The 25,595-nt window shown below is 51.9% G+C and overlaps 10 protein-coding genes across 10 annotated transcripts; 5 read left to right on the top strand and 5 right to left on the bottom strand.

The window, feature by feature from the left end:
• Positions 1–510: 510 nt before the first annotated feature.
• HD553DRAFT_127941 (NAD-P-binding protein) lies at positions 511–2,000 on the bottom strand. Its single transcript, XM_046176564.1, has 5 exons — positions 1,872–2,000; positions 1,741–1,767; positions 1,024–1,660; positions 687–808; positions 511–581 (listed from the first exon to the last, which is right to left on the bottom strand). The coding sequence occupies exons 1-5, from the start codon at positions 1,930–1,932 to the stop codon at positions 556–558; spliced, it is 873 nt and encodes a 290-aa protein (XP_046033791.1). The 5' UTR covers positions 1,933–2,000; the 3' UTR covers positions 511–555.
• Positions 2,001–3,231: 1,231 nt separating this feature from the next.
• Positions 3,232–5,825, top strand: HD553DRAFT_127920 (uncharacterized protein). Its single transcript, XM_046176563.1, has 2 exons — positions 3,232–3,409; positions 3,568–5,825. Exons 1-2 carry the CDS (start codon positions 3,385–3,387, stop codon positions 5,592–5,594), a joined length of 2,052 nt encoding a protein of 683 aa, XP_046033790.1. The 5' UTR covers positions 3,232–3,384; the 3' UTR covers positions 5,595–5,825.
• Positions 5,815–7,004, bottom strand: HD553DRAFT_127916 (uncharacterized protein). Its single transcript, XM_046176562.1, has one exon. It carries the CDS (start codon positions 6,649–6,651, stop codon positions 6,034–6,036), a length of 618 nt encoding a protein of 205 aa, XP_046033789.1. The 5' UTR covers positions 6,652–7,004; the 3' UTR covers positions 5,815–6,033.
• HD553DRAFT_345359 (putative hexose transport-related protein) lies at positions 6,956–9,551 on the top strand (the record flags this gene model as incomplete). Its single annotated transcript, XM_046183086.1, has 14 exons — positions 6,956–7,018; positions 7,133–7,208; positions 7,289–7,412; positions 7,508–7,569; positions 7,649–7,765; positions 7,854–7,934; positions 8,017–8,093; positions 8,169–8,323; positions 8,398–8,515; positions 8,593–8,668; positions 8,740–8,791; positions 8,854–9,172; positions 9,231–9,312; positions 9,379–9,551. 14 exons carry the CDS (start codon positions 6,956–6,958, stop codon positions 9,549–9,551), a joined length of 1,575 nt encoding a protein of 524 aa, XP_046033788.1.
• Positions 9,552–9,867: 316 nt separating this feature from the next.
• HD553DRAFT_352458 (uncharacterized protein) lies at positions 9,868–11,219 on the top strand (the record flags this gene model as incomplete). The annotated part of the gene is made up of 6 exons (XM_046183700.1): positions 9,868–9,917; positions 9,990–10,165; positions 10,237–10,331; positions 10,395–10,541; positions 10,615–10,709; positions 10,778–11,219. The coding sequence occupies 6 exons, from the start codon at positions 9,868–9,870 to the stop codon at positions 11,217–11,219; spliced, it is 1,005 nt and encodes a 334-aa protein (XP_046033787.1).
• A 2,553-nt stretch (positions 11,220–13,772) lies between these two features.
• On the bottom strand, positions 13,773–15,930 carry HD553DRAFT_318136 (putative chorismate mutase). The gene is made up of 5 exons (XM_046180840.1): positions 15,680–15,930; positions 15,408–15,539; positions 15,233–15,254; positions 14,599–14,954; positions 13,773–14,428 (listed from the first exon to the last, which is right to left on the bottom strand). The coding sequence occupies exons 1-5, from the start codon at positions 15,882–15,884 to the stop codon at positions 14,061–14,063; spliced, it is 1,083 nt and encodes a 360-aa protein (XP_046033786.1). The 5' UTR covers positions 15,885–15,930; the 3' UTR covers positions 13,773–14,060.
• A 49-nt stretch (positions 15,931–15,979) lies between these two features.
• On the bottom strand, positions 15,980–17,312 carry HD553DRAFT_318132 (uncharacterized protein). The gene is made up of 2 exons (XM_046180839.1): positions 16,804–17,312; positions 15,980–16,610 (listed from the first exon to the last, which is right to left on the bottom strand). Exons 1-2 carry the CDS (start codon positions 17,075–17,077, stop codon positions 16,198–16,200), a joined length of 687 nt encoding a protein of 228 aa, XP_046033785.1. The 5' UTR covers positions 17,078–17,312; the 3' UTR covers positions 15,980–16,197.
• A 736-nt stretch (positions 17,313–18,048) lies between these two features.
• On the top strand, positions 18,049–19,190 carry HD553DRAFT_326329 (uncharacterized protein; the record flags this gene model as incomplete). Its single annotated transcript, XM_046181696.1, has 2 exons — positions 18,049–18,386; positions 18,833–19,190. The coding sequence occupies 2 exons, from the start codon at positions 18,049–18,051 to the stop codon at positions 19,188–19,190; spliced, it is 696 nt and encodes a 231-aa protein (XP_046033784.1).
• Positions 19,191–19,597: 407 nt separating this feature from the next.
• Positions 19,598–21,335, top strand: HD553DRAFT_362721 (uncharacterized protein; the record flags this gene model as incomplete). The annotated part of the gene is made up of 4 exons (XM_046184001.1): positions 19,598–19,970; positions 20,133–20,182; positions 20,297–20,354; positions 20,908–21,335. 4 exons carry the CDS (start codon positions 19,598–19,600, stop codon positions 21,333–21,335), a joined length of 909 nt encoding a protein of 302 aa, XP_046033783.1.
• Positions 21,336–22,421: 1,086 nt separating this feature from the next.
• Positions 22,422–23,964, bottom strand: HD553DRAFT_326327 (uncharacterized protein; the record flags this gene model as incomplete). Its single annotated transcript, XM_046181695.1, has 7 exons — positions 22,422–22,481; positions 22,535–22,618; positions 22,739–22,920; positions 22,960–22,984; positions 23,157–23,173; positions 23,502–23,633; positions 23,751–23,964. The coding sequence occupies 7 exons, from the start codon at positions 23,962–23,964 to the stop codon at positions 22,422–22,424; spliced, it is 714 nt and encodes a 237-aa protein (XP_046033782.1).
• Between the last annotated feature and the right edge of the window lie 1,631 nt (positions 23,965–25,595).

Here is a 25,595-nt window from a genome sequence, read left to right as displayed (position 1 = left end):
GGATTCGATCTGGACAATCACGGCCGAGGTCTTTGAGGGTTGACAAGATCGAGTGCTCGACACGTCATCTCGGCTCCGCTTCTGACCCTCGGCAGTGTAGCGATCTATGGTCTCAACGGTTATCCAGACCAGAACCACGCTGGTCGTGTGCAAAGAAACGTCCCAGCGAAAACACGAGTACGTTCCGGTATGTTCGTGTTCTCACAGCTATCGTTGCCCGCTCGGCTCGCCACCTATCCATATGTATATCCGTGACTTTCGCTCTCGAACGAACGCACATAAGGAGTCCCACTCGAAGCCGACACGTGCGAGCCATTCAGCTCTCAGGAACGTCTCCCCAAGGTCCAATCATCGCAAAGGTCTCTTCCCCATGAAACCTTTTCTCGAGAAGAAGCCCAATGTCGACGCAAAAGAAGAAAGCTGAATCCTCACGAGAAGAAGAACAGTGCCCAGCTTACACTATTGAGCTGGAGCATGCCGATAGCAGTACAGCGGCTGGAAGTCGTCGTCCGTCCTGCTGGCAGGCCCATTCTTTCCCCGCCCTCGGCCTCGATCTCAAGGCTTCGGGTTCAACAGCCGACCTACGGCCCGTCCCCACACGCATGATAGTCCATCATCAGCTTTCCCCCGAAAAATCGTCTAGCGAGATGAGAAATCACACAGTGTGGGACCGAGACCTTACTGACCTTCCATCCCCCCTGCGACCATGACGATCTGACCCGTCGTATGTCCCGACAAGACGTCGCTGCTCATGACGAGCACTTGGTAGGCCACCTCGAGCGGGCTGGCGATCTTCTTCATCGGGGTCCTGTCGTTACGTCACGTTATTACCGCGTCATACGAGCACGAGCACGGTACGAGATCAGAGATTAGAGATGAAAATATTGATGTGTATTGTATCAGCTTGCAGATGCAGATGACGACTCCACAAGACGATGCTGTGCTGTCGACCCTCTAGAGGCAAGATAAAGATATAGATGCCCCCTATAAGAAAAACAACGCCGTAATCGAACTTGAACTCACGTCGCAGTAGCCCTCCACCTCGTCTCCTCATCCTTCAAACTCTCCTCTGCCATCCCCGTCTTCACCCACCCCGGGCTCACCGAGTTGATCCGTCCCTTAGGATGTATCTTGACGATCTCGTTCTTGACGCTCTTCACCAACCCATGCGTCAACCCCGATTTCGAGGTCGAATAGTCTACATGGCCCGCTTCTCCGAATTCGGCCGAGGTGGAGCCGATGATGACGATATTAGGAGGGGCTATTAGGATCTGATTGTGATTCCCTTCGGGGGAGATTGTAGAAGAGAGGTGGGTCTTGTACCCCTTCAAGAACGCCCGGATGAGGAGGAAAGGGCCGAAAAGGTTGATCCGCTGCGTACGTTCGAACTGTTCCATTGTCATCTCCCAAATAGGTACCGAGGGGGTTGTAAAGATCCCATGATTCACCACGAGGCAGCTCAGTGCCGGCCATCCCCCGGTCTTATTACTGGAATCTTCGTTATACAATTCGGTGAAAGTGCGTTCGACGGCCTGTTCACTAGTCACGTCCAGTGAGATCGTCCGACAAGTGTTTTTCGATTTATGAAGGGTGATGACGGGGTCCGAGTCTAGGTCGGCAGAGGTGGTGTTATACACGGCTGTGACGTAGGCTCCTTGTTCTGCACATGATCAGGTTCATCGGCTTGTCATCAGACCCTTCCATCCCAAGTCTCAGCAGCAGGTTCGGAGATGGGCTTACCGAGGAAGAGCTTGACCGTGGGTAGACCTGCGGTAGACGTAAATTGAGCCGAGTCGAATCCAAATCGTCAGCTTCATTTCAGAGCCCAAGCAAGGCGAGACCTAGTCGGACGAGGAGAGGGTTGATCGCACCTATCCCGCCGTTCGCCCCGGTGACGAGAACGTGTACGCCTTCGAGTCCTACGTCGATCATGTTCCGTATCGACGTCTGGCTGTCTATCGAATCTGTCTGTGTGGGTCGAGGAAGGAGGGAACGTGTCGATACTACTTACTGTATGCTCCGACTGTACTCTTATGCCTACATGCCCAGAGAAGCTGCAAAGAGGACGATCGAGGTTTACGGATATGCTTCCGACAATGCCTTACGTCATGTATCAGCTTCCGGGCTTTGATAAAGATAATTATCGCCTGTCCCCACAGCAAATGGCGCAAAGATCTTCGTAGCCTTGCTATAGGGCAATTTGATGACACCGTTCATTAAGGGGAAGTTGGAAAAGTATCGTTCATCATTGTGCAGGATCCAGGTACTGATCTCGTCCTGACCTGTGTACTGGAACGGTCTGAACCATTGGTTGCCATGTAGCGAAAGGCCCCAAAGAGTTCTGTCGAGCGCCTGCAAAAATCAAAGATACAAGACCAGCTGCTCAACCGACTGAATGTGGGAAAAGTACGATATCTCATGTCAGCTCGGATCGTGAGGCTGAGACAGCTCATGCCACTGATAAGCAAGACCTTGGCCCATACGGTCCTCCTCTACAACTGTTTGTTGCCAATAATAATATCATAGTAAAGAGACGACGAGAATATCCGGGTGACGGAAGAATACTAGTACCGCCAAAGGGGAACACCATGGCCTTGAATTGCTGGAAGAGAGGGGTAGCAGTTTGGCTGAAGGTTGTGAACATGTCAACGATAATAATAATATAATAATGCATACGGCAGATTTGACTACCGAGACGAGTCCGTGAATCTCTTGAGCTCGATAGAACAACTTTCTATCGCTATCAACCTACTTCTGAAGAAAAACCCAACCACGTCTGTCGGTTTCTGTTCAAGATTCTAGCGTTTTCTGACTTTTTCATCTCGGGGTTATCTTGATTTGATCGATGCGATATGGACGACGTATCCGAACGTGAGCTCGTCTATTAGCTAGTAGTAGTGAGCTGCTCTTACCGTACAGTACCCTAAGCTCTTGCGTCCTCGACTGCCCAGCTCGATGTAACCGCTGCACTCTGCAAGGCCGTCGTGCAAAAACGATCTGGGTATGAGTAAACCGCGATGTCACCCGACTCTTAGGGGTTTCAGGCAAGATTCTCCCAAAGGATGTCCAAGCTGCCATCAATCCGGGTTTTGATAAACAAACAACCAAGACCTATCATCATATCGTGCACAACGTCAACATGCAACGTGATGATACCGCATGTCTTCCAACTCTAAATCGTCAAGATAGTTTGATTCGTGCGAAGAAATAGCGGTCCCACAAAGTCAGAGTCGGTCGAAGAGCAGAGATCAGACGGTCGGCATACAACCCTCTACAGCGACCAACGACCTTCCTTTCGCTCGCTTTTCAACGTCGACGCAGCCTCAACGACAGCCACATCTACGCAAGTCGACAAACCAGATTATAGAGGTGTCACCTATCGTCATGGTGCAGTTCGAAGGTCGTCCGAGTAAGCCCTACCCTCTCCACCTTTCGCGGTATTACCGGGAAAAGCTGGAAGAGATCACATCCATGAACGAGAATCTCGCAAGCTGACCCACGACCACCATCGTCACCTCCTTTATACCTGCCATTATCATCATCTTGAATTTCCGCCTCGACCGATAGTCTCCGCCCACGAACGCTACTCTCTCACACAAGACAACCTCGCCCAACCTCCTCTGATCACCTACGTGGCCGCCTTCTGTACCCCCACATCCACATCCACTTCCACTTCCACTGCCGCCTCAGAAAAGACAGGGAAGCCGTTGCCGAGTCTATCAGGATTACAAACGGCTCTAGATGAATCGGTTGGGGAAGAAGCGATCTTGAACGCACGGGTTGTGGGGTGGGAGACAACCCAAGCCAGGTGGGGTCCTTTGGATCTCGAGGTAAAGAGAGAGGTAGAGGCGGAGATAGAGGGAGAGTTCGAGAATGGCGAACGCAGGAAGGTGGGGAGGAGGTGTGAGACGGTACTCGACAAGCCACTCTCACTCTCCGAGTACGGTATCTCTCCCAATACCGTCGCCGAGATCAACACCGACGAGGATAAGCCGGACGACGACCACGGGCACTCTGACGTGGATCTGGAGTCGGAGAAGCTAGGGAAGGTCATGTCCCACCTCCTCCACCAAGAGACCGAAACCGCCCGGAGGGAACTGAACGTGGAGACCGGAGATCTCTGGCGTATCGTCCGGGTCCTCGCTCCCAACCCCACCTCCAACTCCAACCCCAACCCCACGTCCAACCTCAACTCCAATTCGGATAACGAACACGAGGTAGACCAGACCGGGTTCGTAGTGCTCGTAGTTCATCATATCATCACCGACGGGATGGGAGGGTTAGAGTTCTTCTCGCAGCTTTTGCAGCGGGCTTTGCGGTATGATCAGGAGCGGGAGCGGGTGCGGGTGCGGGTGCGGGGTCAGGTCGAGGGCGAGGGCGAGGGGGATATGGAATCGCAGCCGCTGTTACGTTCGCAGTCGGAGTCGGAGTCGCAAAAACAAGCGCGATCGACCGAGCCGACCGTTTCGAACAAACCGACGACCACGAGACCCCTTCCTCCAGCGCTCGAATCCACGATCCGCCTCAAACCGGCCCTGTCCACCCTTCTGCGTGCGGTCTGGTACGAACTCCTTGTCCCCAAGTTTCCCGGTTGGTTGCAGAGGTTCTTTGTTGATGAGAACGCTACCAAGGTGTGGATCGGGCGGAGCATCGCTGGAGGTGATGACAAGCTCAAGGTCAATGTCAAGGCGGCGAAACGGAACGGAGACGAACTTCAAGATCAAAGCGACCTCGACCTCGACGTTGAAGGCGGCGGGCAGAGTGTTGATCTAGCCACTTTGCCTTGTCGCTATTCCGTCGTCCCGCTCCCCGCCGAGCTGATCGGACGACTCGTCCACCTCTCCGCCGCTCGTCATCAAGCCGCATCGAACGCACCTAGGGTCAAGTTGACCTCCCTGTTGATGGCCGCGTTGATGCTAGCAGTGCATTCCACGCTCGACGAGCAGACCCTCAAGGACGGAGTGAATATCGAAGGCAACGTGCCCATGTCGGAACGGAACCTCGAGCTCGGCCACCCGGCGTTCTTGGGCAACTTGATGGTACCGGCGATGTACCGCAAATGGTTTCCAACCGTCGTCGAGGGTCAAGGGCAGAAGACAGAAGAAGAGAGATATTGGGATGTAGCCGAGGATCTAGCTGAGCGGTTGGAGAACGGACAGATGAGGAAGGCTGGAAGGGAGACGTGGGGGTTGTGCGCTCATATCCCCGACGGACAACGCCAAAAACTCCTCCCGCCCCAAAATCCCAGCTCTGGCTCGAACTCGACCACCACCCGTGCCCGAGGCGCTTTCACCGGGTGGGAAGAATACTTCGGCGCATCCCATAGACGCACCAAGTATTCGCATTCCGTGCAATTCAGTAACCTCGGTCGAGTCCCTCCTTCTTTCCCCAAAGTCGACGCGGTCGTCTGGGGTCACCCTGCGGCTTGTTTCGACTCTCATGCCGTCGAAGTGGATTGTGTCGGGTTGGCCGGGGGCGAGGTCTGGATGAGCGTCAACTGGAGGGAGGGGAACATGGTAGACGGGGTTTTGATCGGAAGGATCATCAAAGAGATGAAGGGATTATTGGGCAGATTGGTCAAGGGCTCTGCTTGAATCGAAGGTGATACGATACGATACAGGACAGGATTTGGGTTTCTTTTTCGATAACGATCTCGCTTACGTCTCTTTAATGCGCTCGAGCTTTGATGTGGTTAATGATCACGATTATAGACATATAATTCTCGCATTCGGCCTCCCCGCCAGTTGGCTGTCCCGAAATGGGTCGATCGAATCAAGACGAAGAATGATGACGATCGAGTTCCGACATCGGTATCCAGGATCGCGCTCCGTTTTCGCTGTGGTCGGTCTGGCCGGGCTTGATGCGGTGTGGCGAAGATGCGGCCGAATGCGAGGTAAAGGCGGCAAATCAGAACTCTTCCATTGAGAAGTGCTGCGCCTGGTCTCTAAGTGACCCTGTCGTCAAGCTGGGCCGCGTCCCCGTCACCGTTTCCGTCCATCGTGGTCGTTCAGCGATGCCGAGGCTTAGGGGTCATCAACGGCAGTGTTCAGACAGGGTATGTTGTCGTTTTCCGACTCGCCTGACTGCACCATCTACGAGTATTCTGGTTCGGTCCGAAGGCGGGACTAGGCACAGCCGACCAAACACATGGCGTTGTTGTTTCGCAGGATGTCCACGTCGATGACATCGTCGGAAAATCCTCGAAACATGAACGTCCGACATGTGGTGGTGCGGATCGTTATCCCCCTCGGTGCGGCGCGGACAGTCGACACAACGGGGCCCGTAAACATACGAAAAACCCGGCGATGCCAAGTTTATCTCTAGTCGAGAGACAGGATGAGCGCCTCGGACTAGGCAGGACGTCCAGCACGGCGTTCCCCAGCTTGTCCTTGTCGCCCGATGCCGCGCATATTCTGGGCAAACGTCAAAACGTACAGCCCGATTGCCCCGCATGCGAAGACGAAAAACCACCCGGCGTTCAAGACAGACATGTGTTTCCGTTGCCGCGCAGCATTTCCTGCTGCAGAGCGTGTTTGAGTGGGGGAGGGGCCGCTCGGAGTGCCGCACTGAAACAACGGGGCAACGAGGTTGAGTTGTATCGTTGAGGGGGCGTGATTTGATATCGCTTGCACGGCTCACAGTCGAGCGCATGCCACGATCGTCCTGTATCGCAAAGGGCGGGAGCGAGGGCGAGAGGGTCCCAAGACGAAAGAACGGCCATCAACAGACACGCAGGGTGTCGTCCTTCGAACTCCGGGTAGCACAGACAAGGAGAAACAGCGATCCCGCCCGAAACGAGAGTTCCGAAGGGATCCATATATACCCATCGAGGTGGAGTTGGGGTCGGAATGTACCCCGCTTCGGTCACCGTCAAACGACCCGACCTACCTCCACCTCCACCTCTCCACCACTCGAGTTCAGCTTCTCAGCTGTTATCTTATCAAGAAGAACTAACATGTCCGGAATAACTACCAGCACGTTTGCCCCTGGGACTCACTTCTCGACGTTACGGAACAATGTCAGTCGGCCGCATTTTTTTTACCGCCATCGGGTGCCACGAGCAACAATGATGTGGAGAAGCTAATCAGATTTGGCATCTCGATCGTTTCTCTGTCGCTTCTTTGCGTCACAGGCGGCGAGCTCCTGGTGGAAAGACCCTGGGATGCGAAGCTTGGCCGTAGCGACTATCGCAGCGTATTGCGGTACCGGTGGGTCATTCACCCACTCTCGTCTTACACGTCCCAGCCGAGGGACTGATCGAAATCTTTGCGGCCCGAACGCTTCTTAGTCAACGCCGGGTACGATGGATCCCTCTTCAACGGTCTTCAGACGATCGACGGTTTCCTCGGCGTACTTGGGAACCCGGATGGGAACAAGCTGGGGATCATCTCCGCTGCTTATGCTCTCGGAGCGTGAGTCTTCAAGTCCGCTTCATCATCACTCGCATTCGCCCGATCGAATAGGCAGGACAGGAAGACTGAGGTCTACCGTTTGTACTTTGACATAGGATCCCTTCCCTTCTCCCCGCCGCGTGGATCGGTGACAGGTTCGGTCGAAAGATCTGTATGGGTACGTAGAAACTCATCCCACCCTTCGTCCATTCGCAACGTCTTCCCAAGCTGAGCTCGTCGCCATTTCGACACACTAGCCATCGGCGCGCTCCTCATCATCATCGGTGCGGTCGTACAAACGTTTACCAAAGGCGGTGATCCCATGCTCGCCGGTCGATTCGTCGTCGGTCTCGGAGCGTCTTTCGAAGCGATCGGTGAGCCTTCCCATTCGCCTGGTCGGATCCTCGATCTCCTCTGAAAAGCGCAAACTGAGACCTCTCCTGTTTGGCCGATCGCTTTTAGGGGCCGCGCCTTATGTCACCGAGATCAGCCATCCTCGAAACCGGCCTCAAGCGACCGCATTGATCAACACTTGCTGGTTCAGTACGTCATGATGTCCGTTGCCGATCGTTTCCCCAGCGCTTCGATTGAACCAGATTTCTTTTTCCTTCGATCCCTTTCGCAGTCGGATCGATCATCGCCGCGTGGACCTGTTTCGGGACCCTGAACATCAACGGGGATTGGGCTTGGCGCCTCCCTTGCGTAAGTCTTGGTATACCTCGTTGTCCGACAATCGCGCTGGGGACTCATTGACCTGACCTGGTGTCCGTGTTTCAGCTCTTCCAAGTGCTTCCCTGTGTCGTCCAACTCCCCCTTCTCTGGTTCATCGGCGAGTCCCCCCGATTCCTCGTTAGCAGGGGCAAGAACGAGCAGGCGCTTCGTACGCTGGCGAGGTACCATGCCAATGGGGACGAGCAGGACGAGCTCGTGCAGTAGGTCCTTCTCTACCGCAGCCTAAACTCGCTGGCATCTATGCTGACTCGCCCTATTTTCCTACTGCTTGCAGATTCGAATACCAAGAGATCTGCGCCGCGCTCGAGTTTGAGAAACAAGCTACGGCTGGGATCACCTACATGAGCTTCTTCAAGAGCCGCGGCAACCGACACCGACTGCTCGTCATCGTCGTGAGTACTCTGAGATCCCGGTCATGTCGCTGCAACTCCCCATTGTACTGATTCGATCTGGTGGCCCGGTGATGCAGCTCGTCGGGTTCTTCAGTCAGTGGGTTGGGAACGGAATCATCTCGTACTATCTGGCTCGAATCCTGTCCAGTGTCGGTAAGCATACACAAGAGTTTTCCCAAAGTAGTCAGCGAAAGAGCGCTTACCAAGATCCGTTGAACTTTCAGGTGTCAACAACTCGACGCAACAAGCCGGTCTCAATGGAGGTCTTCAAGTTTGGTCAGTCGCGCCGGTAGCCTTCTCCGATACATGCCCATACTGAGACGTTCGATCCGATATAGGAACTGGCTCTGGGCTATAGGCGCCGCGCTCCTCTGTGAAAGGCTCGGAAGACGACCTCTCTGGTTGACCTCGGCCATTGGCATGCTGATCTGTTACATCAGTATCACCGCCTGTTCCGCTGTCTTTGCTGAAAAGGGAACCATCGGAGCCGGTTACGCCGTCATCGCCTTCATCTTCCTGTACAACGGCTCTTACAGTATCGCTTTCACCGGATTGACCCTGGCCTACCCCAACGAGATCTTGCCTTTCAACCTGCGATCGAAAGGAAACGCCATCTTGCAGCTGGCCATTCAGATCGCCCTGTTTTTCAACCAATACGTGGGTCTTCCAATATCGGCTTCCGGCGACCGTCGTCTGACAGATATCCGCTTTTCAGGTCAACCCCATCGCTCTCGATGCGATCGCCTGGAAATACTACATCGTGTACGATGTCGTCCTAATCATCGCTATCGCCTGCAGTGAGTCTCCGTCACCCCAATCTTTCAATCTGAGTGACAACCGCTTACCTTCGTCGCTCTCTACAGTCTACTTCCTCTTTCCCGAAACCAAAGGCAGGATGCTCGAAGAGATCAGTGAGATCTTTGACGGCCCTAGCGACCACTCTGTCAACGCCTCGGCTCAGGAAGCTCTCGAGCACGATGACAAGATCGGTGGTGAAAAGAAGACCGCGACCGGTCATGTAGAATACGCTGCCTAGATTGAACGTTGTACAAGGAGCACGGATCGATGCCATGGGTATCGCTCGACTATATAGTGATGAATCGATTATGGTGCCAAGAACGGGAACAACTTGTGATTACCAACCCTAACGGCTTGATCATGCGCTTTGTCAGAAGGATGATCAAGCAAGACGTCCAGCGCGCTAGTTGAATCTGAATGTCGTCATGTGAACCTTGAAACGTGTAGAGTACATATGTAGACTTGGTATACGACCGTAAAGGTATCGGTTCGTGTAGCGGCCGGGTCTTACTTGACAGCCGGTTTCAGGTCGACTTGAGCATCACAAGATTGAGATGAACCGGGAACAACAGAGCATCCTCGTCACCGGCGGGACAGGTTATCTGTAAGTGAAACTTGCCGTCTGCCGCGCTAAGCGCAGAGTTTCATCACTCAATCTGCATGCGTGTTTCCACAGCGGCGGCGACATCCTCGCTGAAATCCGAGAAGATTCGAGGTACGATGACGTCGCCATCTATGCGACGGTTCGCAACAAATCATTGTGGCCAAATTTCGAAGCGATACGTATTATCCCCGTCGAGCTGGATCTCGGCAGCCCTCAGGACCTGGATGCTTTCATCCGCGAACGCCATGGTATGTACAGATAACTCCTGACACAGTTATCGAGCTTGAAAAGAGCTGAACGCTACCGCTTCTTCCAAAAGTCAAACTCGTCATCGAGACGACGGATTCGGCTACTGACAACATAGCCATTCCCTGCATCAAGGCGCTTCAGGCTAACAATGGTACTTACATAGCGGTATGTCTAGGTCATCGACGAGCTCAACCTACCTACATATAATTGAACCATCACTGATATCAGCTGCTGTTGTACCAATTCCAGTCAAATGGTACCAAACAATGGTCGATGTTCGCTGGATTTGACCCGGAAAAGGCTCTGTACGACGATGATCCAGATTTCCTTCCGACCGTCCGACGATCTGTCGTCAAGGCCGATTCGTATCCTGTGGTGAGCATCAACAGCAGGAGGACCCTATGGGTGAAATGCGGAGTGCACTGACCGATGAGTATTGCCGGTTTAGTGGCTGAAAACCGCCGCATCTGCGACCGAGAACATGCTCTCGCTGGGCGAAGAGCTTGGGGTTGGTGTTCACGTCGTCGCGCCTTGCCTCGTACAGTAAGTATTGACTTACTACATCGTTCGCATATCGTACTTGACACCGCCATCGATTCACCGAAAAATAGCGGCCCTTCGAGATCTCTAGGGAACCCGCTCTCGATCCAGGTTCCCGCTCTCGTCAAGATCGCCTCAAAAATGGGCAAACTCTTTACGTTCTCCGACGACCGAGATGGCGGGAAACAAGAATGGACCCAATGTCATATCCGGGACACAACCGCGTTGTACAAGCTCATCATCGACAAGACATTCTCCAACGAGACGATCGAGAGCGGGGTCTATTTCGCTGAGAACGGCTTCTTTGAATGGAAGCGTTTGTACGGACTGGTCACCGATGTCCTTGGGTTGCCGAACGCGCTTGCGGAACCCTCTCAGGAAGATGTAAACCAGATGGCAGAGATCCTGTCCGTTCGACCTGACGAGGTCGCGGCACAGATCTCTGGAAGGCAAGTCTTACCATGCGATCTCGATCGATCTGATCGTGGCACTGCCAATTACCGGGATTTGTGATACTCTTGCAGGGTCAATGCACAAGGTCGCAGAGCCCGGAAGCTTGGATGGAAACCCAAGTACACCGTTACCGATATGTGGGACAACCTTGAGCTCGATATCCAACTAGTCGCTAGCCGAGATGTTTAGCTTCAGTTGGAAACCGTATACTGGCCGCAGCTATGCATAGAAGCGGATCTTCATTGATCGCGAGACAAAACTCGAAAAAGTTCAAATTGGCATCGTTCTCAGAACTTCACAGGGCAGTCCTCACCGGGGACATCTGAACTCAAGACAAAGAATCAACACCTACATATCGTATTTATCAACTACGTAATGTCGCGTACGAGTAGATTGAAGACGATATGTATCTATGCTCTGGCCGTTTACAATCTTATCTCAAGCATGTCGAGCTCAGAGCGATACCACAGCTGGAGAGACACGATCAGTATCACACGTCCGAAGCCTCACTCTATCTAAGCACATGCAAATCCCCCCCCCTCCCCCCCCCCCCCCAACCCGACATCTACGATAGATTGTGATCGAAGCGTCAACGAGAAGATGCAGTATCCCGTTCCGTTTGCAAGGTACTCGTAGATTGTTCGCCAGACGTAGCGCCACTGGTGTCATCAATTTCAGCGAGGGCTTCTGGCGAGTAATGCAAGGTAAAGACGTAATCTAAGACTGCCTTCTCCACCATGTGTGTTGAACATCCTTGTGGAAACTGGCCGCCCTTAGCGTATAGAGTGATTTTCACTTGTACTTGATCCTTGTCCATCTTGCGCTTGGCTACCTCTTCACCCCACGATTCTACTTTGGGCGGGGCCTTCTTTTCACCGGACAAAACGACGAAATCGGCCTCGAACACCACTTTGTCCTTTTCTTCAGCCCCAGGAGAGACTTTGATATAGTACGGCGGGAGAACCTCGTGCGTCATGTCGCGGGGGTTGGAAGGGCGCGCAGAAGCAAGAATCGAAGGTTCTCGGAAAGGGAAAGAAGGATGCTCGTCTGCGAGAATCCTGCTAGCCTCCGATCGTCCCACTGACCGGCTTGCTCATCTTAAGCATATATATACATATACACAACAAAGGAGGATCTTTGGCCACGGGGTAGCTCACACTCGTCATTATTCGCCATCTCGTGACTATTTTTGCCACTCTCCTAACGCCTTCACCAGCGCGTGTGTCAGCCTCCCTCCTCGTTTCAAGGGATCGATCAGATTGTGGTTTTCTAGGTTCTCTCCAAAGCTTCAAAGGCAAGAGAAAGGGAGAAGATCAGCAGTGAAGTCGTTTCATCAGTATACTCCTAGCCGCATCTTCACAAGCCACAAGCTATGTTGCTGATCAGACACGAACTATCTTCACAAACGATCAATACGGAATCATGCATGACGTCCGAAATCGTCTCCACAGTGATACAGCATAGGGGACAGTCAGTCTGACTTGTATGCATTTCATGCTCATGTATTCAAGTACAAAGGAGGCATGTATAGGCAAGCGATAACATGGCGTTTCTGATCACACTGAGATCATCCATCCAAAGGTCTGCACGAGGCAGCCGACACCTCTAGAGTGGATTGGGTCATCGCAGATGTGCCCGACCGCGACGCCTCGGTATCATCTTCCTCCTGATAGGGATTCTTCTTGATATACCGGCAAGCCAAGTCCACAAGGTCGTTTCGATCCTCATAAGACTCCGTACCGCGGCCGAGCATTTCATCTGTGGCGTAAATTTTGATTTCGAGGGTGATCGTCTTGCCATTGATTCTAGGAAAGTCCGTGATGACCGTGTAATGACGGAATGGTTTTCCTTTGACCTCGAGCTTGAGAGTATACTCCTGCTCTTCGGGACGCTTGGCGTAGGTCCAAATCAAATGCGGTTCCATCCTTGCTCTACCGTGACTCGTGAGTGGGCTGGCGAGGAGGTCTGAAGGGTAGAGGTTGAAGTCGTTCCAACAGGTGAATGTGAGCGAGAAATGGAGATAACAACCATATAAATCGATCATTCGAACGTGGATCCCAAACCAAATCGGGGCAGGATATATAGTCTACGAACGGGGCATCGTGTAGCCCCTACCAGATTAGATGTACAAGTCTACAGGATAAAGGAGGTGACACGGAGAACCCCAGACGTTATGAGGTCTCTCGCCACCTTCCTTGCGGATGGTTCTTGCGCCACCTGTCCTCATCTGCGCCTCCTCGAGCTGGGAGCTTCTGGCAGACGACGACGACGATGAGGATCATTGAGACGACCTAGACCTACCTTTGTACTCGAGATCAAGATGAACATCATGTCACCTGACACACAACATGAAAATAATAGCTTCTCCATTACGCCGTCGGCTTCAGTCCTGGTATAAACCTTGGCCATTCGCAGGCGCGATCGCACCTTGTCCCTCTGAATTAATGTCAATCTGACATGAACAGTCTCCCAAACTTACCTTGGGTGTGAGTCGTGAAGCGCCACCTGGAATCTGAAATTCTCACAATGATGACGTCCCAATGGTAACGAGATGGACTGTAATCCCCCGTGCACACCCTGTCCCGCTCTACCTTCTTCATCCACGTTATTCTCGTCCCTATAACCCAGCTCCCTACAACCCGCGATCCCGCTCGCGTTTCGTATCGCGACCTTATCCAGGATCATTTGCGCTTGGCAAGGCCACTCCATTCTGTGTCCATTTCGACGGCATCGAGTCACAATAATGTATGGATTTGTCTAGCATATCTATTCCACGATTTCGCCGCTTTTCGACTGAAGCCCAAGTATTAACAATTCCCACGGGTCCAACATATCAACCTTCTTACATCACACCTCTTGCGCCTTCTTCCCCACCTTTGCCCGCTTGTGCGGTTCCTGCTCCTACTTCCCCTCCCCAGCCCTCATCCACTCATCAATCTGACCCTGCTCGACGCCCTCTAACCGATGTTCCAAATAATCCACCTCGACATCCTTTGTGAGCGGGATAACCCAATCCCGATAAAGCTTGACCACCTCGTCCGTCTTGATCCTCCCTTCTCCCCTCTGATCTTCACCCTTCAAGTTCCCCTGCGCGTCCAACTCGGCCCCGAAAAGCCTGGCCTTGTTGCCCAGACGAACTAAGAGGGCGGCCTCGACGGCGGGTTTGGTGATCAGCCCCGCCAAGGCTTCGCGGTTAGGTGGGGTGGAGAGGATGTGCGGGATGAATTCGTGTGGAGCTTGACGGAATTTGGATTCCGAGACGAACATGCCTGCCGAGAGCGGAGCACAGGTCGAGGTCGGTGCGCAAACGCGGTACAAGAGAGAGCGTCTTGTCAGCGTCATGTCGTATAGCGTGTCAATGGGATCATCTGCATGACCAGAGCCGTAGGAAGAAGAAAAAGAAGCTCAAACAGGTCCCGAGCAACGACGGCGAACTTACCGAAATGGATCCTCCTACTCAAAGCCTGCAAGACCTCGACATCCCTCGTCGCGCTGCTCCCATAATTCCCATCGTCCCTCCCGTCCTCCCCCTTTGTATTCCCATTCCCATTCCCATTCCCATTCCCATTCCCATTCCCAATTCCACTTTCATTTCCATCCCCTCCCTTCACCATAACTCTGACTCCCTCGGTGATCACAGGAACAATCTCCCTCACATAAAAATCCAAGATCCGATGATTAACGTTCGTACTCGGATGAGCCGTCGACGCCGGATGAAGTAACGAAGGGTAAGTTTGGACGTTGATTATCGGTGGAGGGAGTTTGTGGATGGGTGTGAAGGGGTATTCGTCCGGGCTTTTTTTGGGGATGGTGGTGATATTGTAGTATTGGTGAGAATAGAATGGGATGTGGGATGAGGTGGAGATGAGGTTGGGGGCGAGGTTGGAGTGGCGACGATTAGGATGTAGGACGAATTGTAACGAGTTCGAAATTCGAGTTCGAAGTGGAATGGAGTGGGGTATTGGTATGGGTATCATATCGAGTATTTATATAAGGAAGAAGTCGAGTGAGGTTAGCAGTCGATCTTGAATCAACTCATTGAGGCCTGGAAGAGATGGGAAGATTGGACTCACCTGGTGTACCGTCTAGCCCTCGCTATAACCAGAAAAGCGGAATGCTGTTTATCAGCCCTCACTCACTCTCCCACATCTCCAAGTCCACAAACCCTCGAAAACCAAGAGAAAACCCAGAGAAAACAAAGAGGAAAAACAAGAGGAAGAACAGAGCCGAGAAGCAAAGAGGACTCACCGTGAAAACATTCAATCTCGAACAAGAACCACTGCAACCAACTCCCTTCAAACCCGAGCTTTTCCAGCTCTTCAAATTCGCCTGGTCGGTAGATCTTGGCGTTCAGTGCGAATTGGGCTCTTTCGATCAGGTCTAGCGTTTCGTGTTGATAGTATATTATGATAGTCAAGACCGTGACGTAGAAGGAAGTTGTTACAGGTTAACAGGATTAGTCATCGAGGTATTAGAAGACGAGCGAAAGAGCAAGAGAGCTGGGCGGAGTTCGGACTCACAGAAGATGATGGTATCCTCCAACCTGATCAACGTCCCCCGGATAGAATCCAGGCTGAGCAGTTCGTCCGCCGATGAGGCCGTAAAGTTCATGGCTCTCCCAGTTTTCCGTTCACCTGTGTCTTGTTTGGTACCCTGCCCTGTGTTTTTGTAATCTATTAGTGGCAGAGTAGGTGGTTGAGAATTCGAAGTTGTTAAGATGAACATATGATGGTCAACTTGTGTCGTGTCGACCCTTATCTCTCGCTCGAGGTCGACCTCGGGCGCGTTTTTCGGGTCCGAGAGAAGCGACAACTTGCAACTTGGGGGGGACCATATATAGACGCGTAAAGCCGTCGACAACGTCGACACAGGATCATACAGATGCGTCCGAGTACAAGGTATAAAGACTTAGGATACAGTATTCGTACTAAGTTACAAGCCACCAAATCCAACCGACCAAACGGACGGGAAACAGAATCCGGACCAGAGAGTATTGTAGACCCTTAGGAAGTGTCTACAACTTGCAACTTGACCTCCCTTAACCCAAATTCAGATTCAAGTTCAAGTTCAAGTTCGACACCTCGGCCGTATCAACAACAACCTCGACCTGTTCCTGCACCCCCGTCTGCAGAGCATTCTCTACGGCCTCTTTCAGACCGCCTTCTAGGCTGAAGATCTTGCTGCTGCTCTTCTCTGCTGACGTGCGGGCCGTAGAGGAGATTGAGGAAGAGAGCGATTCTAAGATCGTGGAAATCGAAGGTGAGATCAAGGTGGGGTGTAGGTGGGCGTTGGGAATAGGAGGAACGGGCGGGCTGGCTACGTGTAGCGAGGATGTGGGAGTGGAGCTCGTCGTAGATATCGGGTGGGCAGTCCCGGTAGGAGGATGGACGGCGGATTTGAGGTTATTATTAAGTATCTCGAGGTGTTGAGCGACGTTCGTCCGGCCTGTAGCTTGTAGTCATAGTCATAGTAGTGTTGTTGTTGCCCATAAATCAGACCGAAAGATCAGAGGGTAGAGAACGGAACCGAGCGAACGAACAAAGATCAGCCCAGCGCTCTCAAGTCTCTCAACGTCTCCCGAATACCGGACGTGAAAAGAAAGAAGAAGAAGAAGAAGGTGAAGAGACGGAGAAGAAGGACTCACCCCCTGCCACGCCCTCCTCAGCCACCCCACCTCCGACCCTGCTCACCGCCAACGGACTTTCTTTCACCGCCGCCTCCCTGACAGCTCCTATCCCCGCCTCCCTGACCGCTCCCATTCCTATCCCTGCTTCTTTGACGACCGCCTCTCTGACAGCCATGCCCATCCCTGCGGCTGAACTAATAGATGATGTAGAGACCGACTCGGCCGCGGCAGAAAGGAGACAAGTGGTCTCTTCTTTGATTATCTGACGCATCGGTGCTGCGAGTGCTGCCATGACAATTTAAAGATGAATGATAGTTCGGGAGTTGATAGGGATGTCGGGATGTGTTCAGGAGCGGCGGTAAGTGTGAGGCTTGCGGGGTGTTATGAGGTGTCAAGAGGTGTTAAGAGGTGTTAGATGGTGAGAAGAGGTTTAAGAGATCGAGATGGCGATGACGATGATGAAGACTAGCGAGACGATCCCCCAGCCGGAGTTGCGTCGTCAGGTTTCGATATAAGTTATGAGCGTTGGGACTAGGACTAGGACTAGGACTAGGACGAAGAAGACTATGAACACAATAATGATGGCTGCGAGCAAGGGATAGATACAAAGGGTAGAGAGGCGAAAAGGGTCGAGATCGTAACCAGCTGGCTGGTCGGAGTGTGGAGCGGGGACATTTCGCCCGAGGGCCGGCGCGATAGAGGCGCGAGGAGATGGGTGGCAAAAACCCTTCCGAACTGGGGTCGAGATGCCCCAAGTCGATGTCGGCAACGACAAAGATCGAGTCATTAGCGACTGCGGATCGGGGCTTACAGCTCCTTTGTTCGATGGTGACCCAGGAATCTTGACAGGCTTGAGTCGCCGGGACAAATGTTGCGATCAAGAACGTGTGATCGCGAGTGATATATGGAATGGCGTGCTTGAGAACTTCGACAAGCATGAAGAAGAAGCTATCATCTCCGAGGGCGATACAAAGGTAGACCTGTATCATGATCGCACCTAGCTATTCAGCTGACGAGGGGAGCCTGAAACAAGCTGAACAATCTCATTAAGCGATATGGCGATTTCTGACGAACGAGTTAGCGAAGATCAGGTGACCCTGTGGCATAGTTTGAGCGCTTCCTTTGTCCTGGGTCGTGTATATATACCTTGGCAAGAATCTAGCTGAAGGTCTGGAGAGGTCAGGCGGTCGAAATCTTACCAGTTTTATCAATCCCCTTGCCCTTTCACACAGATCAACCGAACGACAACCGCCGCCTTGAACCATGTCGACTCTAGAGCCTGAACCCGTCATCAAAGTGACCAACCTCGATAACCGCTCCGGTATTGGCAATTACGACGTGTCTTTTGCCATTCAAAATGCTCCAGTCCAAGCGGGCAACAAGGTCGTGGAACTCATTCGACACCCTCTATTAAGCGATGGATCAAAGATCCATGTCAAAATCTCGGTCTACATCTCCCCGTATATCCCGTATGAAGCCCTTCCGCCAGAGTGGACGGACGCCGAAATCTACCAACGGGTTGCCGCTTACTTTGATCAATTCTTAGGACCCGACACTACTGATGCCTCCAGTTGGATCGGTTCTTCGTCGATAGACTCTCAGTCAACGATCTGAGGCTTGTTCACGTCTGAACCCTTGTTTTGAGGATACAGCACATCCTCGCACGGTCTCATACGTGGCCTGAACACCCTCGGTTGTTGATATACTGTAGCACCTTCATGTACTATGTTCATACAACATCTGATCGATTGACATCTCCCCTGCAACAGATGTAATGAATTGAGGCAAGAAGCATGATTCAAGTCTGCGAATCCCACTCAGCGATGAGCGACAAGGATAAAGCGACAAAAGTGGCGTGATCGACCATCATGTACACATCATCACCTGATCTTCCGGCTCACACTATGGCTTCCTTTGTCCTTCTGTTTCATATATATGTTGACCAGAAGGCGAGATCCATGACCAGCCTTGAGTCGCAAAAGGATTACTTACCGATCAAAAGCCTTCTCCGCCCTTTCGTATCATCGCGATCACTCCACTACCGCAGCCAAAGTCCCATCACCATGCCAGACCAAGAGTATCCTATCGAAGTCACGCCTGGCGAACCCCCAGTACAAAATGGGTACCATCTCTTCGATGCTGTGTTCCACTGTTCTTCTGCGTCCGATGGAAATGTGGTCCTCGAACCCAAAGAGTCAGCTCGAGCACGAATGAGCGGACATGGAGTCAGAGTGTTGTACAAGATCAAGGCCGAAGGAGACCGACTTCCGTCGAACCTTACCGTGAAGAAAATCGAGGTCCTGATCTGGGAATACGTTGAAGAACAGTACTATGGAAAGCCCGCGCCTTCAGAGGGCGGGACTACTAACGATGGCTCTTTGGCCACAACAAACTCAACCTCCTGAGCGACTTCCATGACTATACCTGTGCTTTCTCAGAATACAGCTTACTCTTGCCGCTATCGTCCGTATATCGGCAAAGTACTTTCTCATGTACTCAACTTGTAGTAGAGTTGCCCAGTATCGATCAATCGACGTTCTAACTGATCGAGAAGCTTTGCATACCCTGAGCGCCAGTTTCGCAGGGGGAAAATGTTCCGCTCTTTCATCAGGCAGCATATGAAGCATCCGATTCCATTGGTCTGCTGACTCGTTTGAGCGTTCTCGATTCTCCCTTTGTTCTCCTCCCACATATATAGCTTGTCGATAAGGAGCTTTGATCCCACCTGGGAAGAGGAAGGAAGAAAACAACATCTCGCGCAAACGAACCATCCTCTCTCATCTCCATCGCACGATCTCGAGCTCAAAGCAAAATGACCGACAATCATAGTTACAAGTACGATATCTCTGTCCCCAAAACACAGACTGCTGGGTGCATCTTGTACCACGCAGATGTTTTTATCGACCTTCCCGACGATGCCAAAATCTCGTACGACACCTGCTGCACCGGTGTATTCCGCAAGGCATCGGGGCCACGCCTTTTAGGTGATCCAAAGGTCAAGGTCAAGGTATTCATCAAGCCTTTCGCCGAGGGAGGGCAATTTCCAAGCGACCTGAAGCATGAAGACATCGAGAACTTGGTCTTCGACGAAGTCCAGAAGCTGTACCATCCGGATAGTCTACCCCGGGAAGAATCTATTACCAGCACTACCGAAAGCGCTCCCCCTTCAACAGCTCCCTCTGCTGGTACCTTCTAAGAGCAGCACGTCCAGCTTGTCTCTGATGAGCAGTACTGAGACAAGCATATAGAGCCCGTACAAACGGAGTTCGGTGTATTTAGCTAGAATCATACGTCGTCTGTTTGACGTTGTTGTAACCCGATCCCGATTTTTGACGCGCATATTTTAGGTACGACACCACTATCGACTACCTGGAAGACCGCGCAATTGGTCGACAAGGTAGCTTATTGTTCGTTTCGACCTGGTCATGTTTCAATGGTAGATGTGATAAAAACAATGCCACGCCGAGTTTCCTGATACTCAGCGCTATGAGCACCTGATGGTAGTCTATAGCATTTGAGAGTTCGTTGGTGGATGCCAGTGGAGGATAGGGGTAGCAGCGATATGCTACGTGAGCAGCGCAGTTTGACTCGATGGTTGGCTGTCATGATCATATAACACATGACAATTTGTGTTCGCCTTGTCAATGGGCTTGTACTCGTACAGGTAGGATGTTGGCGATCATCCCAAGATCCAAATCGCGTCGAGGAATGCGATATCGATAGTAAGAAATGCCTGTTGTCCAATTTAACAGGCCGATCGAGGTGGGAGATCTGAGGGAACCAGATCACGAAGGCTACATTATGATCGATGATAACGACATGCCTGCGATTGAACTTTTGCTAACCCTGGTTTGACGGAGAAGCTATGATTCTGAACGACAAGGGTAGACTGCTGACTCTCAACTCTCTGTCGAGCCACGATGGCTAGAACATTGCTTGAGGCGCGATGGGCTGGGCGGCCAATCAACAAATTGAGTGTCCGATCGCTGAATTTCGGTGATAAGGTGGCAGAAGCTTATGTTCATCGATGCATATCGACCCATGTTAAGTCCTTCCTTTGTTACCTTGTTCGCCTATATATACTCGTGGATGAAAAAAGTTCGAAGTGGAGAACGCGAGCAGGCCTTCAGAAAACTTTTGCGCCAAGAGCAAACGATTACCTCCGTGTTTCACCGTCGCCACACCCCTGCAAGCAAGACTATCGCTTCGCGATGACATACGAATACACTTACGAAATCCGAGAGGCTACTCTTGGGAACGGACACACTCACAGAGTGAAATTCATCGTCGACAATGTCGAAGTCAATGAGAGCAACAGGGTTCGGGACCACTTGTTCACGCTGCCTCGTGATGGCCCCAAGCTTTACATCGTTCCCTACGCCGAAGGAGGCAGTCTTCCACCGGGTTTGAATAGTTTTCAGATCGAAAAGCTTTGCTTTGCGGAAGTTAAGAGGCAGTACACGAGGGAGACAGAAGAGACTGACTATGCACTCTCGCAGGGTGGTAGGACATCTCTGTCCGTTGCAGTTACAGAAGCGTCCACTGTTTGAACGCCTCGAAAGCGGGCTGTCGTCGACATTGAGAAAAACCCCTCAAGCCAGACTGTGGAAGACTTAACCCTAGTAATTCCAGAACCGCTTGTACCTACTTAGAATTACAACGTCAGCTACATACGATGATGATTTGGCTGAATGCCACTCTGCCGCGAACACACACTCAAAAGATCCGCAGTTGGTATGATCTCAGTAGCAGGCTGTTTTCCGATCGTTGTTGCTGTCCATCTTGGGGACCCCTCGAGTGCGACGCTCGTGCCATGGCGATGTGTCTTTGAAGACGCCCAATATAGTAGCTTCTTAATCCTTCCCCTGCGCAAAGCTACTCAGCGAACTAATTCGCACCTCATTCTGAGTAATCCTCCAGCTTCAAGGGTCAGTCATCGCTTATAGCGGCGAGACATCTTCATCACAGGTTCATTCTACCGCACCAGCGAAATGTCATCGACGTGCAAAGAGATCAGCGGGCTCCGACGGCCATCAGGCGTGTCGTAAACTTGCATGCCACGGTTTCTGTTGGCTCCTTTCATCTGCGTCAAGCGCAGATTCCCCTCCGCAGATCTTTCAGGTGATCGAGGCTGTGGCTTTGTACTGCTCCTACTGCCTTTCACCACGTCCGTTCTGCAACACTGCTCTTTCAACTTGTGCCACGTGCCATAATCCGTCGGACGTATGACAGCTCTGAAAGCCTTCGCTTCAATCAACAATGGAGCCGACCCAGATGCTCTTTTGTCTTGTATCTGGAATTCGGACTTGTCGGAGGAAGGTCTAGCTTTATTCTAGGGGGGGGGGGGAGATTCGTTGGTATGCCGACCTTTGTGCTCACTGTTGGATCAACCTTTGTGATCGTTGTCCCCTCCGCTTTTATGCACAATGTTCAAGTTGTATTCTGCGGCGGTATTCTGAAGAACCTTTGTCTTGATAGTTCCGTTGTTCCGAGGCGGAACCCGTCGTTCTACTCCGTCTGTGTGAACTAGACATGGAGCATCTCCGACAAAATCGTTCCATAAACATATAAAGCAGTACGAATGGAATGGACGTATGGTAGTAATGTGGAAGAGACGCAATTAACACACATCGTCTTCAGCAGTTCCAAGAGATCTTCGCCAAGCCCAATGTCTTCTCAAACACAAACACCTTACACTATACAAACCTTCGAAATCGCAGGTTTCGCAGGGGATCCGACCGTGACTTACACGATCAAATTCATGGTGTCTCCATGCGACGGAAGCGACAACCGCGACTTGATCCCAGATCCCTTCGTGGCCGTTGAACGTATTCTAGGAGGGCGCTTCATCAGACTCTACGTCATGACCTACGCCCCTGGAAAGCATCGCCCTTTGTCTTTAGACAAAGACCGCGTGGATGATCTGGTCTTCGATTACATCCAGAGGACGTACTACCCCGACACGGTCAGACCCGATCCCTCTACCGATGCAAGCAGTGGAGAAGATACCGCCTCTTCGGTCACAGCAAACTCTACTGTCCAATCCGAGTGATACTTTCCACGTCGTGCGGCCGTTAGGACTCATCGCTGTACGTAGCTGTCTTGTACTGTAGATAGCTATGCATGTGGGAAAATCTGTCATCGCCAAAGAGATACAATCAGCTCGCATTGTACTGTAGAGGAATCGGCGAACCGTTATCTGTTGCCCATGTCGGAGAGGGCGCGTTTCTATCATGTGCACCACTAATCTTGAAGTTTCCTTAAGCTATGTATAGGTCGCTCATCAAAAGGCCACGCGTATTGAATCTCCGCTCGAAGCTAATGACAGACTCGTATGTATGGGAGTTCACCAATCATGACGCTGCCCTCACGACCTGTTCCTTAGTACCTGTCAAACGAAGCCACTGATTCAATGGGACAGAAAATCGAAAATCATAGATAAATGAAAGGTGAATAGCTCAAATACAAGTTCATCATATCGCGCGAGCAAGGATAGAATCCTGTTTGTCGAGCAATCATCGGACAGGCGACTGTGATGCATGAATGGACCGAGGATCGAGAAGCCTTGAACCTCTTCCGATGCTGCAGCCGTTCATATCACCCAGCTTCGGCGCTCAAGCATCGCAGCACTCGATTCCAAATTCCGCTAAACCCAAGGAGAATATAAGCCAAGATCCTTGAAAGAACTGTTTAAACCGGTGGTATGGGAGACTGACCGGTAAGAGCTTTCGCTGCATCGGTATCGCAACCGCCCTTCATCGAAGTACCGCTGAAAGAGTTCGAGCCTGGCATTCTGAAACCGACCACATGTTCGAGCTTCCAGTCTTTATGCTTTAAGAAACAGGTTCCTGTATTGGAAAACCAAGAGGCTCCCGAGCAACCTTCCGCCGCTGAGTCAGAAGTACAACAGATAGCGGTGATCAACTGTAAGAACTGCGCATCAAAAGCCGCTCAGATTGGCTCACTGCCGACCTCCTCCCGACACAAGCTGACACAATCGATGTGGTTGGCTACATTCAGTCTCTCCTTCCCTTTCGCTTTCGACCAAGTTCCTGTAGCCCATCTCCAGGTAGCATACGGATCCGTCTTGGCGGCCTCGGTGTGGCCGGGACAAAGGCCAGCTTGTACAGCGCCCAGTGAAGCGAGGGTGACCAAGGCTCCGATGATGGAAGAGCGCATTGCGTTGTTTTAGAGGATGATAGTATCTACTGGAGATACGCCGATGACTGTTTGGGTATAGCGTCGACAGCTTCTGAGCGTAACCTGGAAGGCTGGATGCTGCAAGCGCATTTATATACTGCAAGCTTAAAAGGTCCGAAACAAAGGGGATCAAAGGGAAAGTCTCTTGAGCACTCTCCCTTTGCAGTGTAGGGTTTCGTCAGTGGTTAGGTATCACCAAACGCATGTTTGAACGTCGTGACTGGAGGGGTTGGCAGGGGGTTTGTCTCAGCGGTGTGCTCTCTAACACGTAGGCAAAGTGAAGCCGATTAACCTTAGCCTTGACGTCGTCTGCTCCATCAACTTTGCTCCTTGTTAAGGGGTCGATAAGGAGCTCTTGAACTTGAAACCAGGGGCTGCGTCGCCTGCACCTTCGAATATTCCCTTTGGCAATTTGGAGACGCCAAGGAGTGACAAGACGCCGTTACAGTCGATACGCGCGGTCGGGGCTGAAACGCGGAACCAATCGACCTTGGCCCTGGAGGCCGATCGCAACGGGTGGCGAGGCTTCTGCTGGTGACACAAGGCCATCTGGGTATGATAGTTGGCGCTGAACTAGCGTCATATGTACACCAATGTATATTCCTACTGGCACGCGGGACTCTGCTATCTGCCTGTTTCGAGTAGCGAATCGGCCGTTGAGCTGCCTAGAGACCTGGCTGCACAATCTGTGTATATAAGCCTTCTCCCGTATCATGCACCGACTGCTCCTGGGATAGACATGACCACCGCCACGTCCAGTAGCACACGCCTTGAAACGGTATGGATGGCTTATGTCGCAAAGGAACAGCGATGAGTCATAGCAACAGGTGCAGTCGTGTGACATGATCTCGCTTGCGCTGCCGAACACGATCGGTCATTCAACCTTCATGCATACCGCAGGACTAGGGGCAGAGTATACGGAAGGACCAATTGAATCCGTTCTTGATTGCATACTCACCCGGACGACAGTCATGATGCTTTTTGCGATACGGTAACGGTTTAGAGACTTCTGATTCCTCAGGGGTCCCATATTGTCTGGATAGTCGGACGACCCCATATCTCTCGCCATAGAGAGTCATCCTCAGTTCGACCGACGTGCGCGACAGGATCCTGAACGCGGTAGCACTGAGCCTGGTGTTGGAGTGAGACCGCAGCGCACGACAGGACCAAAGGCTTTCATGATATGTCTGCTATGCTTAAACTGATGTGCGTTGAACAACTCATTGCTCTGGGATTGATTTGCAGAATTGCCTGTGATGTAGAGACCTTTTCGCCGGACTACGAAGCGGCGGAACCGAATCTATGAGCGAGTCAAGGAGAGGCGGGAAGGGGCAAGGGAGCAAGGGCTCATGATTCCTTTGTCCTGGGCGACGATCGCAAGGAAGCGGCCCGTTTCAGTTATCCTTTATCCGATCGTCTATGAGTGTCGCATATAAGGTAGAGCTGGTCAGCGGGATACATTCTTCGACCCCAAGGATCCACAAACGATCATTACACAATCGAAACGTAGCACAACTTCGAACTACTACACACACACATCCACACCCCGAATTTCGGATCACATCCCCTCAAGCTCTTTCTCGTCCATCCACACCCTCAAACTGCAAGTC

This window comes from Filobasidium floriforme (genome assembly GCF_021052385.1).
Source record: "Filobasidium floriforme strain CBS 6241 chromosome Unknown HD553scaffold_23, whole genome shotgun sequence".
Taxonomy (NCBI): domain Eukaryota; kingdom Fungi; phylum Basidiomycota; class Tremellomycetes; order Filobasidiales; family Filobasidiaceae; genus Filobasidium; species Filobasidium floriforme.
Note: the sequence above shows the minus strand (reverse complement) of the source record. Positions and strands in the feature narration are given on the sequence as shown.

What these genes read in the sequence shown, in the direction of transcription:
- HD553DRAFT_127941 (XM_046176564.1), bottom strand. Translation starts at nt 1,932, where the DNA reads ATGATCGACGTAGGACTCGAAGGCGTACACGTTCTCGTCACCGGGGCG. An exon ending in CGGGGCGAACGGCGGGATAG is followed by an intron (nt 1,768 to 1,871) that starts GTGCGATCAACC and finishes CGTCTACCGCAG; the next exon opens with GTCTACCCACGGTCAAGCTC. An exon ending in AGGTGGAGGGCTACTGCGAC is followed by an intron (nt 809 to 1,023) that starts GTGAGTTCAAGT and finishes ACGTAACGACAG; the next exon opens with GACCCCGATGAAGAAGATCG.
- HD553DRAFT_127920 (XM_046176563.1), top strand. Translation starts at nt 3,385, where the DNA reads ATGGTGCAGTTCGAAGGTCGTCCGA. An exon ending in GCAGTTCGAAGGTCGTCCGA is followed by an intron (nt 3,410 to 3,567) that starts GTAAGCCCTACC and finishes CTCGACCGATAG; the next exon opens with TCTCCGCCCACGAACGCTAC.
- HD553DRAFT_127916 (XM_046176562.1), bottom strand. Translation starts at nt 6,651, where the DNA reads ATGCGCTCGACTGTGAGCCGTGCAAGCGATATCAAATCACGCCCCCTC.
- HD553DRAFT_318136 (XM_046180840.1), bottom strand. Translation starts at nt 15,884, where the DNA reads ATGTTCATCTTAACAACTTCGAATTCTCAACCACCTACTCTGCCACTA. An exon ending in GGAGGATACCATCATCTTCT is followed by an intron (nt 15,540 to 15,679) that starts GTGAGTCCGAAC and finishes ACGAAACGCTAG; the next exon opens with ACCTGATCGAAAGAGCCCAA. An exon ending in AGGGCTAGACGGTACACCAG is followed by an intron (nt 14,955 to 15,232) that starts GTGAGTCCAATC and finishes CCCCAAAAAAAG; the next exon opens with CCCGGACGAATACCCCTTCA.
- HD553DRAFT_318132 (XM_046180839.1), bottom strand. Translation starts at nt 17,077, where the DNA reads ATGGCAGCACTCGCAGCACCGATGCGTCAGATAATCAAAGAAGAGACC. An exon ending in TGAGGAGGGCGTGGCAGGGG is followed by an intron (nt 16,611 to 16,803) that starts GTGAGTCCTTCT and finishes TATGACTACAAG; the next exon opens with CTACAGGCCGGACGAACGTC.